General features: G+C 44.7%; 1 protein-coding gene across 2 annotated transcripts in view; it reads right to left on the reverse strand.

The window, feature by feature from the left end:
* VEGFC (vascular endothelial growth factor C) overlaps positions 1–15,768 on the reverse strand; it is a 128,968-nt gene that overhangs the window by 40,320 nt on the left and 72,880 nt on the right. For both annotated transcript variants that reach the window (XM_050945373.1, XM_050945374.1), the window contains exons 2-3: positions 14,219–14,432; positions 10,679–10,869 (exon numbers count right to left, since the gene is read on the reverse strand). In XM_050945373.1, the coding sequence (XP_050801330.1) occupies positions 10,679–10,869; positions 14,219–14,432 (405 nt within the window). The remainder of the gene's footprint in view (positions 1–10,678; positions 10,870–14,218; positions 14,433–15,768) is intronic.

Genomic DNA, 15,768 nt, shown 5'->3' on the forward strand with positions numbered 1-15,768 from the left:
GTTACTGAAAGACAGAAATCAGAGAAGGAAAAGGTCTGCTGTATTAAGTTACCTAGTCCAGGGGCTCTCACACATTTTCATGTTGTGGACCACATCTGAATAAAAAAATTGTTTTGTGGACAATCTCCCCTCCCATTTGTATAATCTCCCTGTGCCAACTACATCAATTACTTTTGTGGGGAAAGTGATATCAGGAAAGCATATGCATATCTTTAGCTGTCTTTTAGTCTTCAGTGTCCAGTTATTGGCCCTAAACACTGGAATTCATTTTGCATTGGTCTGTATGACTAATCTGTTTTCTCACGCCTTTCCTGAGTGGCAATGCTAGTTTATCCTCAGGAATACCAATGGGGATCTACTATGGCAACTGGTGTGATAGCTTTTATGGAAATCAAACAATGTATAGCAAATAGAAAAAACGGTTACTCATCTTTTTGTAACTGCTATTCTTCGAGATGTGTTGTTCATGTCCATTCCAACCAAGTGTGTGCACGCTGCGTACACGCCAGCCGGCAGATTTCCCCCTAGCAGCACCATAGGGTCGGCCTGTCCTCCCCCTGGAGTGGCACCTCCATGGCGCCCTGTATGGGGGCCCGCCGACCCTCCACCCCCTCAGTTCCTTCTTGCCGGCACTCCAACAGAGGAGCAGGAGAGTGGGTATTGGAATGGACATGAACAACACATCTCGAAGAACAACAGTTACAAAAAGGCGAGTAACCATTTTTTCTTCTTTGAATGATTATTCATGATCATTCCAAGCAGGTGACTCACAAGCCTGAGTTTAGGCGGTGGGGTCGGAGTTCACTGTGGATTGAAGCACTGCACGGCCACAAGCTGCATCATCTCTGGCCTAGTGCGACGTGAATGTATGAATTGAAGACCACATAGCAGCTCTGCATATTTCCTGTGTCAGGACCTGAGCCAGGAACGCCGCGGAGGAGGCCTGTGCCCTTGTGGAGTGGGCTGTGATCGGCGGGGCAGGCACCTTAGCCCGATCGTAGTATTCATGGATGCAGGCCATGATCCATGAGGAGATACGCTGTGATAAGACAGGGAGCCCCTTCATCCTGTCGGCCACAGCAGCAAAGAGTTGGATCGATTTCCTGAACGGTTTGGTTCTTTCAATATAGAATGCCAGGGCCCTGCGAATGTCTAGGGAAGGCAGCCTACGCTCCATACTGGAGGAGTGTGGTTTAGGATAGAACACAGGGAGAAAAATGTCCTGACCCATGTGGAATTAGGAGACTACCTTGGGAAGGAACACGAGGTGTGGCCTGAGTTGGACTTTGTCTTTGTGAAAAACAGCGTATGGAGGTTCTGACATCAGGGCTCTGAGCTCTGATACCCTCCTGGCTGAGGTGATAGCCACAAGGAATGCGACCTTATAGGAGACATACAGTAATGATCACATAGCCCAGGAACTCGAAGGGAAGTCCTGTGAGGGCAGAAAGGACCAAATTAAGGTCTCAGGATGGGACAGGTTGTTGAGTATGCAGGAAAAGCCTATCTAGGCTGTCATAACTTAGTCCCAGATTTGGACCTTAGCGTCCAAAATATGGGGGTTAGCATGAAAACCTCCAAGCTTAGTTACCAGCTTGAACCTGGTACTGCTGCCACCACCCAAAAAATTAGAGTGTTTTGGGGCACTCTGGTCCCCCCAAAAACCTTCCCTGGGGACCCCAAGACCCAAATCCCTTGTGTCTCACAACAAAGGGAAATAAACCTTTTCCCTTCCCCCCCCAGGTGTTCCTGAAGAGATACACAGAAGCAACCTCCGTGAATCTAAACAGAGGGATTCCACCCTCCCCGTTCCCAGCCTGGAGAACAGAATTACCGAGAGTCAATCTCTCTTCCCCCCTCACCCAGAGTGAATGCAAAGTCAGGCTAGTACATCTAACACACACAGGTTTTCCCCTGACTTCTTCCTCCCACCAATTTCCTGGTGAGCTGCAGACCCAATTCCCTGGAGTTCCTCACTAAAGAAAAACTCCAACAGGTCTAAAAAGAAAGCTTTATATAAAAAAGAAAGAAAAATACATACAAATGGTCTCTGTGTATTAAGGTGACAAATACAGGGTCAATTGCTTAAAAGAATATTGAATAAACAGCCTTGTTCAAAAATAATACAATTCAAAGCACTCCAGCAACTATAGACATGTAAATACCAAAGAAAAAACCCACTTTGTACTCACAACTTGGAATCAGAAGATTAGAAAGCAGGAAATAGAAAAATCCTTCTCTAGCTGAGAGAGATTCAGGCAGAAGACCAAGAACAAAAGACTCACACACAAAAAACCCTCCACCCAGAGTTGAAAAAATCCTGTTTCCTGATTGGTCCTCTGGTCAGGTGCTTCAGGTGAAAGAGACATTAACCCTTTGCTATCTGTTTATGACACGCCCCCCAAATTGCAGACAGTGGGGAAGCTCACTGGCGGCAATTTCCTCCTAGAACTTTAAACTAAGCAGATTAATACAACACATGCACCATTACATATACCACTAAGTATATAACTAACAGACTTGTACAGTTTAAGAACACTTTTTAACTACTGGAGAGACTGGAGAACAGAATTACCGAAAGTCAATCTCTCTTCCCCCCTCACCCAGAGTGAATGCAAAGTCAGGCTAGTACATCTAACACACATAGGTTTTCCCCTGACTTCTTCCTCCCACCAATTCCCTGGTGAGCTGCAGACCCAATTCCCTGGAGTTCCTCACTAAAGAAAAACTCCAACAGGTCTTAAAAGAAAGCTTTATATATATAAAAAAGAAAAATACATACAAATGGTCTCTCTGTATTAAGGTAACAAATACAGGGTCAATTGCTTAAAATAATATTAAATAAACAGCCTTATTCAAAAAGAATACAATTCAAAGCACTCCAGCAACTATAAACATGTAAATACCAAAGAAAAAACCCACTTTGTACTCACAACTTGGAAACAGAAAATTAAAAAGCAGGAAATAGAAAAATCCTTCTCTAGCTGACAGAGATTCAGGCAGAAGACCAAGAACAAAAGACTCACACACAAAAAACCCTCCACCCAGAGTTGAAAAAATCCTGTTTCCTAATTGGTCCTCTGGTCAGGTGCTTCAGGTGAAAGAGACATTAACCCTTAGCTATCTGTTTATGACATAGGCCCCTGAGGAAGTGACCAACCAGTGGGTTTGCAAAGACTGAACCTCTGTCAACTCCTGGGTGGAACGCGGAGATGGCCGCCAAGTGGACCCAAACTGAAGACAGGGAAAGACCCTGCTGTTTCAAATGAAGTAGGTAGTCAAGGATGAGTGGGATCGGGGCGAGCAATGGGGCCTGTCCCTGCTGTTCTGCCCAGATGCAAAACTGTTTCCACTTAGCCATGTATGTGGTCCTGGTGGAGGGTTTCCTACTACCAAGGAGGACTTGTCTAACCTGCTGTGAGCATTGCATTTCTACTGGGTTTAGCCATGGAGCATCCAGGCTGCGAGGTGGAGCGACTCCAGGTTCAGGTGCTGGAGATGGCCTAGATCCTGTGTGATCAGGTCCGGGAGCAGGGGAAATGCAAGGGGCGCGTGTATAGACGTCTGCAGTACCGACATGAATCAATGCTGGCACGGCTATGCTGGCATTATCAGTATGACTCGAACGTGATTCCTGCGAATCTTGAGTACCCTGTGGACTATCAGAATCATAGGGAAGGCATAAGGCAGGCCACCTTCCCACGAGAGGAGGAAGGCCTCCGTGAGAGATCCTGGACTGCGCCCCATGAGGGAGCAGAACCGTTGGCACTTCCTGTTGTCCCATGAGGCAAACAGGTCTATCTGGGGATAGCCCCAGAGATGGAAGGTTGAACATGCCACGTCCCAGCGAAGAGACCACTCGTGACCATGGAATGAGTTGCTGAGAGTGTCCGCTAGGCCGCTCTGCATCCCTGGAAGCTGGGTTCCATTAGATGAATTGCATTCTGTATGCAAAAGTCCCATAATGTGAGGGCTTCCTGGCACAGGGGAGAGGAGCGTGCACCCTGTTTGTTGATATAGATCACTGCCGAGGTATTGTCCATGAGGATGTTAGACCCCCAAGTTGGGCCCCAGGGCCAGACAGTGGGTGCTCCGGCCTCCACCCCCCAACGGAATTTTCCCCCAGCCCCCAGAACTGCCACTGATCACGTAGCTGCTCAGAAAGCAGAACTTGTAACAGGAAACAGCACCTTGCGGTCGGCCGACCTGAGGAGGGGAAGTTCCCCCACGACAGTCGCTTCCTGGGTAGAGATGCTGGGGCCCGATTGCCTCCCTTGTATGGGCATGAGCCACTCGCGACCCCGCAATTGGCTTATCATAAATTATGACGAAAAATTCGTTATATATTGCCGGCCCCCTCCCGGGGACGGGTGGAGAGAACACGAATTCCCGTCGAACCGTATCCAGGCCTGATCACCCTGAAGATCTCTCTCTCGGCTCACGCGTTTCCTGAAGCCTGACTACTTGCCGGCCGTAATGAAACTTTCGTGGTTTGTATGTGTAAGTAGAATTAGCTGTTAAGTATAACTGTGCTGCTAGATAAGAGGCAAAGACTGGTTCCAGCCGCCCCAAGGCTCCTGCTAGGGGAAACCCGTTGACCAGGAACCCTTGAAAGCAAAGGGGGCCAGTCAAACCTCACGACCTGTGTTTAGTGAGATTAGTTGCGGCATTTATGGTTACTAATAGTACCAATATCACTTTTATTAACCCCTGGGACGACCTGCATAATTACTGGGACTTAGAAAAATACCAGGGCCAGCTTCTATTTGTAATTGTAGTGTTTGTGTTATTTGTTCTAGTATTATATTGTAAGCCCAAGTTGTAACTAATCGTGTGGTCCCTTATCCTTATCTGTGACTCATTTAATAAATCCTCAATCTTTAACACTACGACTGATTGCTTGCGTTATCCCCGTCGCTACCCTTGGGCACTTGTCACCCCCCCCAGGGCATCCAGTGATCGAACCTCCGCCCTACTCCAACGCTCATTACCCGGTAGATAACGGGCACCTGGTGGCCATATCGGTGGAGCGAGGGGTGAGAGCAATCTGTAATCAACAGAGGACTGCAACACACCTGCCCGCCAAGCGAGATCTGAAGGTCAGGCAGGCAAAACGCACCACCCATAGCTCCCTGACATTGATGTGCAAGGAGAGGTCCTCTGGGGACCAAAGGCCTTGGGTCCTAAGATTCTCCAGATGCGATGGATCGGGGGGGGAGCAGCACGCGTCTGTTACCAAGGATAGGGACGGCTGGGGGCTGGCGAAGGGTACTCCCATGCAGACCTACCACGGGTCGAGCCACCACCGGAGGGAATCTAACTTCGTTAGGGGAAGCATCACCACAGAGTCCAGCACATCCCTGGCTGGTCGGAACACAGTCACTAACCAGGACTGAAGAGAGCGCAGCCTGAGCCTGGCATGGCTTATCACATAAGTGCACGCAGGCATATGCCCCAGCAACTTGAGGCAGTTCCTTGCTGTGGTGGTTGAGAAACGCCAGAGACCGAGAATGATGTCGGGCATGGACCGAAACCTGGACTCTGGCAGGTATGCTCTGCTTGCGTCGAGTCTAGAACTGCCCCTATGAACTCTATCCGCTGGATGGGAGACAGGGTAGACTTGGCCTCGTTCAGCAGGAGGCCGAGCTCGACGAAGGTCGGTCTGATAAAGACCACCTGAGCCTCCACCTGTACCTGGGAGTGGCCCTTGATGAGCCAATCGTCCACCTGAATTTTGTGCTTGTGCAGGAAGGCTGCTATGACTGCCATGCACTTTACGAAGACCCTTTGGGCTGTTGACAGGCCGAAAAGCAAGACTGCGAACTGGAGATGGGTGTTGCCCACTATGAATCTGAAGTAACCTCTGTGTCAAGGGATTGTCACGATATAGAAATACGCGTCCTTCAAGTCAAGGGTGGCGTATCAGTCTCCTGGATCCATGGAGGGAACGATGGAGGACAGGGAGACCATACGGAACTTGAGTTTCTCCACAAACTTGTTTAGATGCCGCAAGTCCAGAATAGGTCTGAGGCCCCCTTTCGCCTTCAGTATTAGGAAATACCGGGAGTAGAACCCCCTGCCCCTGAGTTCCTGAGGAACTTCCTCCACTGCTCCTACAATGAGGAGGAACTGCACTTCCTAAATTAGAAGTTGCTCATGAGAGGGCTCCCTGAAGAAGGATGGGGAGGGGGGAAGGTGGGGTGGGAGGGAGGAGAATTGGATAGAATATCCCCTCTCTACCGTGCAGAGCACCCAACTGTCCGATGTGATTTGGGACCAGGCACAATAGAAAGGGGACAGATGTGATGAAAAAGTAGGATTGGTAGGATCCAAAGTCCTGACTGGTAGGAGGGCTGTTGTTGCCTCCTCCTGCCACTTCTGCTCCACCTATGTGAGGGCTCCGGGTGGTTCTGGGGCTGGTATGGCTGTGGGGCCGGCTGCGCCTGAATTGCCTGCGCTGGGTGGCTGGAGTGTGCAGGCCCAGCGAGCGTAAGGTAGCCCTTGAGTCCTTTAGGCTACGGCTCCTCAAAGGGGAGGTCCTGGATGGTCTGCTGGACCTCATGTGGAGAGACCTGAGACCTGAAGCCAGGACCTCCCGCCGCATCACCAGCTGAGTGGCCAGCAGGCGGGAGGCTGTATCCACCACATTCAGGGCCACTTGCAGGGATGCATGTGAAATCAGTTTCCCCTCCTCCACCCGAGTGGAGAATTCCATTCGCAATTCCTGGGGAAGGAGTTCAGCAAACTTGGACAAAGCTGAGCAAGTGTTATGGCCATACTGGCTCACTATAGCCTGTTGATTGGCTATGCGTATTTGCAGACCCCCTGTTGAATACACCTTTCTACCAAAGAGGTCCAACTTCTTGGCTTCCCTGTTCTTTGGTGTAGAGCCTTGAAACCCCTGACGTTCCCTTTGGTTGGCCACATCTACAACCAGACAGTCCCGGGGAGGGTGAGCGTATAGGTGCTCATGGCCCTTGGAGGGTACAAAGTAGTGCCTCTCTGTCCTTTTGTCCTTAGGGGCCAAAGAAGCTGGTGTCTGCCAAAGGATGCAGGATGTGTCAGCTATTGTTCTGATCAACGGCAGGGCAACCCTAGACGGGCCCGAGGGAGGAAGGATGTCCACTATCGGATCTACATCCACCTCGACCTCCTTCGCCTGGATCGCCAGGCTCTGTGTGGCACATTTAAGTAGTTGCTGAAGCACCCAGTTGTCCTCTAGAGTCGATGCTCCTGAAGTACCCGCGACCGCCTCATCCGGTGAGGAAGAGGAGATTACTTGCAGGGGACCTTCCTCACTATCCTCAGCCTCTGCAGGGTCCTGCAGCACACGGTACTCTGGTTGCGTGGCTGGTGCAGATGTAGGATGTGGTACCACAACTGGTTCCGGGGTCAATGCCGAACGACGAGGTGTGCTGGGCGGTATCTGTGGCTTCGAAAACATGGCCCCCCTAATTGCGAAGTCTGACTAGGCGGTGCTGGATTCTGTTGTGGCACAATCCTGTCAGACGGCGGTGCTGGTGGTGGAGGCATTTGCGCTGGAGCCACCTACATTGAGGAGACAGACGCAGACCTGGAGCGTGGACCGTGCACCTATCCCAGGGACTGATGGTAGGCCCAGGGAGTCCAGAACGGCCACTGGGAGGGCGGTTGCCACTGCTGCTGCCACGGCGCCAGGAAAGGTCGTTGGCTTGCCTGTGAAGCCGACCTCCTGCTCCTTGATCTACTGGAGTGGTAGGATTCCACCTCCGACTCCGAAGTTTCTGAATACGAAGACCGAAGAGGAGCAGTACCCATTGTTGCCAGCGAGCGGTGCTGCAAGGCTGAGGAATGCTCTCTTTGCACTGTTATTGCTTGAGCGGGGCGGGGACTGTGGCATCATCATGGTTGGCTTGCCCCTTGATTGGATTGGGGGTCGGGCCATCCCTGGCGGCTCTTCCCTCCGGCGCGGGGAGGCCGGTACCGGGAGGCTTAATAAGTCTGAGGCCGCCTTGAACGCCTCCGGTGTCGATGAGAGGCACACATCCTTGCTGCGGTCTGGGGACCAAAACTCTGGACTTGACTGCACCCCCACAGGGGCAGGGGACAACGGGACCTTGGGAGGATGTGGCTGTGGCACAGTTTGTTCCATCACACTTGTGGACCCCTCCGGCCTTTTAAGGTCCTGGTGCAGTGATCGGCTCCTCACCGGCCTCTTCTTTTTCGCAGGCACTGGTGATGGTGATCGGTGCCGCATGGAGGCTGATTTTCTACATCCGGATTGTCTCTGATGCCAGGACTTAGAGTTCTTAGACCGGGCATCCTCTCTTGCTAATGGTGCCAGAGCGCTGCGCACCGAGGATGAGGTGCTGGGTGCCAGGTTGGCAGGCTCGGGATCCAAGTGTGGCCGTAAGGCCGCCTCCATCAGGAGCACTCTAAGTCTCTGCTCTCTGTCCTTAAGAGTCCTGGGATGAAACCCCTTGTAGATACTGCACTAGTCCCTTTGGTGGCTTTCCCAGGGCACCTCAAGCAGGAAGACTGCAGGTCACTCTTGAGCATAAACTTCCCGCGGTCCACGCAGAGTTTAAACCCTGGGGACCCAGGCATGCCCCAGGACAGGATGACAATTACAAGGAGAGGGAAGCCCCCCAACAGCTATTAACTATCTTACAACTAACACTAACTCTAAACTATGAGAAAAAACAAACTATATACACTTAATAGAGACACTGCTAGGCTTGCTGCGAGAGCGAGCAAGTTCCAGCTAACCATCACCAGCATTAAGAAGGAAAGAGGAGTGAAAAAAATGAGACTGGCATCTGAAATTTTACAGTGTGGTCCTTTGAAATTAGACCTGACATCCTTTTGTCTGATGTTCTCTTTGCTCATTCCATTGCAATATAACAACAATGTTGAACCACGGCTGCATAGCTTCAATACAATAATTTTCAAGTGCGCAAAAATGAAAAAAAATAAGCTGTGTTAAGGTCTCTCCCTTTAAAAGGAAGTCTTCTGAAACTCGCTGGTTCTGGAAGTCACAGTACCATTTCTAAGGAATTTTGCCAATGACTTCATTCAATAGGAGGAAGATAGGAACCTAAATGAAGATGTTTGTTGGCTTTGTGGAATAGGTAACCAAAAAAAAAAAAAAAGAAAAAGAAAACCCAGGTCCACCTACCACCATATAGTGCTACCTCTTTTGTCTAAGCAAGGCTTTGTTTAGTTCTTGGGAGCCTACCACCCAAGAGCCTTCTGTTTTTAGTTCTGATATTTTCTTAACTGTTCATGTCAGCTCCCTCCAAAGACATTTATCACCTCTTAAAAGACTACTTTCTTAAGATCTTGAAGAATGAGGTCATTACCAGTATCAGAAATATAAATGATGTCAAACTGATGTAGCTCCACTGACATCAATGGACTGGTGCCTATGTATTGCAGCTGAGAATCTGACCGTGAATCTGGAAATCTGAGCTATATGCCATGACTACATCTGCATTAGGCAAGCTCTTATTCAGGTAAGCAGGACTTGACAAAAGTACATATTTGAGATAGTAGCTACTGAAAGAGTGAAGCACATGTTTCTGAAGTTATAGCAAGGTGAAGATATATCACTTGTATCTCTCAACCAGCTAGAAGAACTGTGGCTTTGAAATAACAGTTGTTTTCTTTTTTTAAACTGTTTGACTTGCACCATCCAAGTGTGGCTGTCTAAAACGCTAGAGTAGCTCACATTCTGCATTGGAAATACTTGGCAGAATGCAGTTTCAGATGAGTATGTTTGAAAAATGGCTTTTAGGACTGGATAAGATTATGAACATTTATCTTTTCTTCACTGACTCATCTTCTCTCCCCTTCCCTAATCCTTTCCTTAGCTGGGCGGTACACTAAGCAGTTTCATAGTAAGGAATCCTACTCGCATCAGCTGCCACTGCACAGCTGCTTCTGCTGTGTTGGGGCTCCAATTGTGCAGTATTTCACCAAAAAGGGAACTAGGTGATAAAGGAAATTATACTGACACTAAAATTAGATCATCCTCATTTAGAGCATCCAGCAAGAAAAGAGAGAGGAAAAAACAGACTACCAAAGGAAAAACACAGACAGTGACAATAGTGAATGACTATTTGGGAGGCTGCTTAACTATGCTGCTCAACGACGGAATGTGTGATTGTTATAATTGCACATAACAGTATTTAATTTTAGCTTTTTTTCCTTTAAAAACCCTAGAAATTACAGTAAAAACCCAACTATGTTAAACAAATGTCATTTCTGTTGGAAAGTTAAGCACTTGAAAGTTGTGTCCATGCAATCTCATTTCTGCCCTCTTGCATGTATTGAGATGATCACATACTATTTTTTCTACAGCACTCCTATCTCATACAGGGACACACCTGAGAATAGGATTAATGTTGCATGGACAATTGCAAATCTGGCATTTCAAAACTTTCAAGTGCTTGACTTTGCAACCTAAATTTTTTTTAGCACAGTGTCTCCCCCCTCCTTATGTCTTTAATTATTATTAGCTGCATGGTATATAAAGGTAACACCGTTCTGGAAACAATGTGTGTTCAAATGAATAATAAATTGAAATAGAAGTAGATTCTGGCATATGTTTTTCATGTAGCAATACATTAAAATGCACAACTATTCATTTACTTGAAATGTAAAGACAACTCAGAATATAACTGGAATAAGAACCTACCGTTTTGCTGATGTAACTTGTGCTGATATTCATACATTGCAGCCCCTCACTATTACAGCAACCTCCACATCTGTAGATGGATACACATGGGGGTTTAAAGAAGGTGTTTGTTGTTGCTCCAAACTCTTTCCCCACATCTACACACACCTCACGTGGCATGCACTGAGTTTTCCTCCATTCATTATCAATACCTGCCAAGTTATAGGGAAGTTCATACATTATAATGCAGCTAGTTAAAAGAAGAACAACACCGCACCATAGATTAACAGCAACTTGCTTATGTTTGGAATCAGACTAGCATGTGACTTCGTGTATTTAGATTCGTGATTCAATTAAATACACATTTCTTTAGAGAAACTGAATTCTCTCTGCAGTAACTTTCCAGAATTCCATGGCAGTGCTGCCAGGGAGCAGAGCCGCAGTGGGGACAGAGCTGTAGTGGAACCACTGGGATCCTAGTAAACATCTCCAAAGTCTAGGCAGATCTCAGGATATCCAAAGATTTCAGAGATTTCCATGTAGAGAGTTTCCTATCCCTATGTAGCAATATCTGCAGAGGAGAATCATCTGGCCCTAGGTAACAAACACTTCAGGATTTGGACCACACTGTATGTTAAAAAGCATGTTTGATTTGTGTCCTGTACTATTAAGGTGACAAATATTTAACTGGATGTTCATTTATGTTCGTTAAATATAGGGTGCTCTATCTATGCTTTTCTGATGCAAGCAAAAAAACAAGTTACAGGGCAATATTTTATACCTTCTTCATTAAACTTAAATTCTAATTAGGCTAGGCCCTTAGACATTGATTTTCTGGCTTGGCATTTCTGCTAAATTGCAATTGTGTAGAGCTGAGACCTCATCACTAAAAAGTGATGCAACTTCCCTCACCACAGCCCCGCTCTTCTGTCTTGGAGCCAACTTCTGTTAGGTTGCTTTCTGGCTCAAAGAAGCACTAACATTACACCTGTTATATAATCAATTCCTCCTGTAACAGTTTAATTCAAACCCATCTACTCTATTGTAAATTTTACTCTTCCTCTTATAAGTTCTACATCTTCCCACCAAAAAAAAAAAAAAATCTATAAAGTAGAGCTGTCGATTAATTGCAGTTAACTGATGCGATTACGTCAAAAAATTAATCACAATTAATAACAGTTTTAACTGCACTGTTAAACAATAGGATATCAACTGAAATTTATTAAATATTTTGGATGTTTGTTTACATTTTCATCTATGTTGTAACTGAAATCAAAGTGTATATTATTTTTTATTATAAATATTTGCACTGTAAAATGACAAACTAAATAGTATTTTTCAATTCACCTCATACAAGTACTGTAGTGAAATCTTTGTCATGAAAGTGCAACATACAAATGTACATTTTTTGTTACATAACTGTACTCAAAAATAAAGTAACATAAAATTTTAGCGCCTGCAAGTCCACTCAGCCCTACTTCTTATTCAGCCAATCGCTCAGACAAACAAGTTTGTTTACATTTGTAGGAGATAATGCTGCCTGCTTCTTATTTACAGTGTCTCCTGAAAGTGAGAACAGGCATTCTCATGGCACTATTGTAGTTGGCGTTGCAAGATATTTACAAGTCAGATGCTCTAAAGATTCGTATGTCCCTTTATGCTTCAACCACCATTCCAGGCGACATATGTCCATGCTGATGACTGGTTCTGCTTGATAACAATCCAAAGCAGAGTGAACCTATGCATGTTCATTTCATCATCATGAGTCAGATGCCACCTGCAGATTTTCTTTTTTGGTGGTTCAGGTTCTGTAATTTCCGCATCAGAGGGTTGCTCTTTTAAAGACTTCTGAAAACATGCTCCACACCTCGTCCCTCTCAGATTTTGGAAGGCACTTCACATTCTTAAACTTTGAGTCGAGTGTTGTAGCTATCTTTAGAAATCTCACATTGGAACCTACTTTGTATTTTATCAAATCTGCAGTGAAAGCGTTCATTTTAAGAACACTTTCACAACGTGCTGGGTCATCATCCAGAGACTGCTATAACATGGAAGAATGCAGGTAAAACAGAGCAGGGGACGTACAATTCTCCCGCAAGGAGTTCAGTCACAAATTTAATTTACTCATTTTTTTTTAAATGAGTGTCATCAGTATGGAAGCATGTCCTCTAGAATGATGGCTGAAGCATGAAGGGGCACACAAATGTTTAGCATATCTGGCACATAAAATACCTTGCAGAAGTGTCATGCTACAAAAGTGCCATGCAAATGCCTGTTCTCACTTTCAGGTGACATTGTAAATAAGATGTGGGCAGCATTATCTCCTACAAATGTAAACAAACTTGTTTGTCTGAGCGATTGGCTGAACAAGAAGTAGGACTGAGTGGCCTTCAGGCTCTAAAATTTTACAATGTTTTATTAAAAAATGCAGGGTTTTTTGTACATAATTCGGCATTTGTAAGTTAAACTTACAAGAGATTGCACTACAGTATTTGTATTAGGTGAACTGAAAAATACTATTTCTTTTTTTTTTACAGTGCAAATACTTGTAATCAAAATTAAATATAAAGTGAGCACTATACAGTTTGTACTCTGTGTTGTAATTGAAATCAACATATTTGAAAATATAGAAAACATCCAAAAATATTTAAATAAATGGTATTCTATTATTGCTTCACAGCGGGATTAATTTTTTAAATTGTTTGACAGCCCTACCACGGAGTAATTTATTTTCAGGCAGAATGATAAAAAAATTATGTTAATGTTCATTAATGCTTCAAGTGGTCTGTTGTAATATTATAAACATACTTTACACAATCAAAATAAGCCACACCAAGGTGTGCATTACTTGGCTACTCCAGATGGTTGAAGATCCTTTGCCATGAGCCTCCCAGTGCATCTGAAGCATGCATCAATAGCTGAATAATGCATGCATTATTCTGAGTTATTGCTTAATTGAAGAAAATGGGGGGGGGAAGACAAATATTTTTTTTTTTCCCCCCTCAGTGGGGATATTCTTTGGGAGTCACCTATTACTGCCTTCTTACTTCCTGCAAAGTCTTCAAAGTCCCAGCATAGCAGATATTCTTTCCAGCTAAGGACTTCTGGATTTAATTTCAAATATCTGCTGGTGCAAACACTTCCTTCTGCATCAGTGTACACCTCGTGCATTCCACTGAGTTCACAGAACATATATCAGAAAAAAAAATAGCCATAAGGATTAGTTTCTTTCATTATGGAAGTGTCTAAAGCGGTGCTTAATTTGTGCCAGAGCTTGCCAGGGCTGAGCCTTGGCACCTGTAGTTTTGGCAGTTCATAGCCCTGGCACCTCTGGACTTGCCACGTCAGTTATGAAAATAAGAAAAATTGCTGACCCCTCGCACCTCTTTAATTACAAATTACGCACTGGTTTAAAGGTCCTAACTTATGCATTAATACAAAGCAAAGGCCTTAGCCATTTTTATTTTCAGTGCTTAGATTTTAAAGTGTTTTTGACACAACTGACATTTCTTCAGATTTTGATTTACAGTATTTAGTACATCTTTTATTTCCTGAACTTACTTTTCAAGATCTCTGCATTATAATGTGCTGCTGCAAATTTTACTGAATCATCTGATCTTGTGTCGAAGCTGGAGTGTTCCCTGTTGTGTTGCCAGCCCCCTTTCCTCAACTGACATTTGAACATTTTCCAGTACTCTGGGTAAAGTACTGTCATGAGTTCATCCACACTGGACACAGACCGCAACTGCTCTTCCAGCTCTTTGCTTGCATGAGCCTGTTAAAGAAACATGCAAGATTAATTACTTTCTGCATTGCACAAGTTTTGCTGTAAATTAGTTTGTTGAACCAGCTAAGCTTTTGTAAAAATCAAGTCTCTCACTTAAGAATCTTCTTGCGAAAAAGTCTACACTGATGTTGTTCTGTAACATCTGATACTGCAATGTCTTTCTCTCATCACTAATTCTTACTCAAACATGTTTCTCAAGATAAGTATTACTCATGTGAGAAAAGAGTTGCAGAAGTAAACCCTTGCACGATACAATTTGGAGGTAAAGGCGATGTACTACATTTTGTGTTATGGATAACCGAATGATTTTTAAATAACATTTTTACTTTTTCAAACAAAATCAGACAGTTTATAATTATATGCATATTGCCTAGCATCATGTAACATTAAAAAGGATGAGATCAAGTAAAATTGTGCATGTTTTCCCAAAATTTCATGAAAGCAAAAAATGATGAAAGTGCAAAAATGGGTGAAAATGAAATTAGAGAATTTTTGAAAACTGTTTTTATAATTTTGTTCATTGTTAGGGACCAATCCTGAAGACACTCGCTATAGAGCATAGTGTTTACAATTTAAGCCAATGAAACTATTCATAGTAGTAAGCACTATATTTGGTAATAAGTTATTGTAGGACAAGCCCTATACTGTAGTTCTTTATTTGTTAAATATCAGTTTCTCCCATCTCAAATATAAATGAGATATGAACAGAGGTATTTAAAAAAAAAATCTTGTTTAGGGTCAATCATGACTATGCCACAAGCTCCATGTAGGAGCCAGTGTGGTTTTCCATTGTCTCAAATGCAGATTGTGAAAGAGATGATGACTATAAATTACATTCTGCCTTGTGATTCCCCTGTGTTGCCAGTGGAACATGTACCCCACCACCATACATCACGCAGAAAATACCTGGTTAACACTCCATCCATTCCCTGCCCACTCTTACCCAGATGTGCAGTGATGGTGGAGAAAACCACACATAATTGTTCTCTGGAAGTTGCTGTCTCCCCAGATGCAACTACCCACAGTATGGATATCCAGTGCAGAGAAAGGATACAACTCCTCATGCATGTGCATGCAGGAATGGACACAGTGTGACCTTTCAATGGTAATATTATAGACAACGTAAGCAGTATTCATTAACTATTGCTTCTGTACATATAAACACATACACATACAGTAACTATTGTCTTCTGTATCCCAGAAAGAAATGGCCACATTAAAAAAAATACTGGTGACAAAACAGGTGGTTTAAAAATAATATAGGCTTATCAGAGTCTAACAATTTTAAGCAGGTCAAATTTATTTTTTATCCTAATCTGCACAA

The sequence above is a fragment of the Gopherus flavomarginatus genome, chromosome 3, assembly GCF_025201925.1.
Source record: "Gopherus flavomarginatus isolate rGopFla2 chromosome 3, rGopFla2.mat.asm, whole genome shotgun sequence".
Classification (NCBI taxonomy): domain Eukaryota; kingdom Metazoa; phylum Chordata; order Testudines; family Testudinidae; genus Gopherus; species Gopherus flavomarginatus.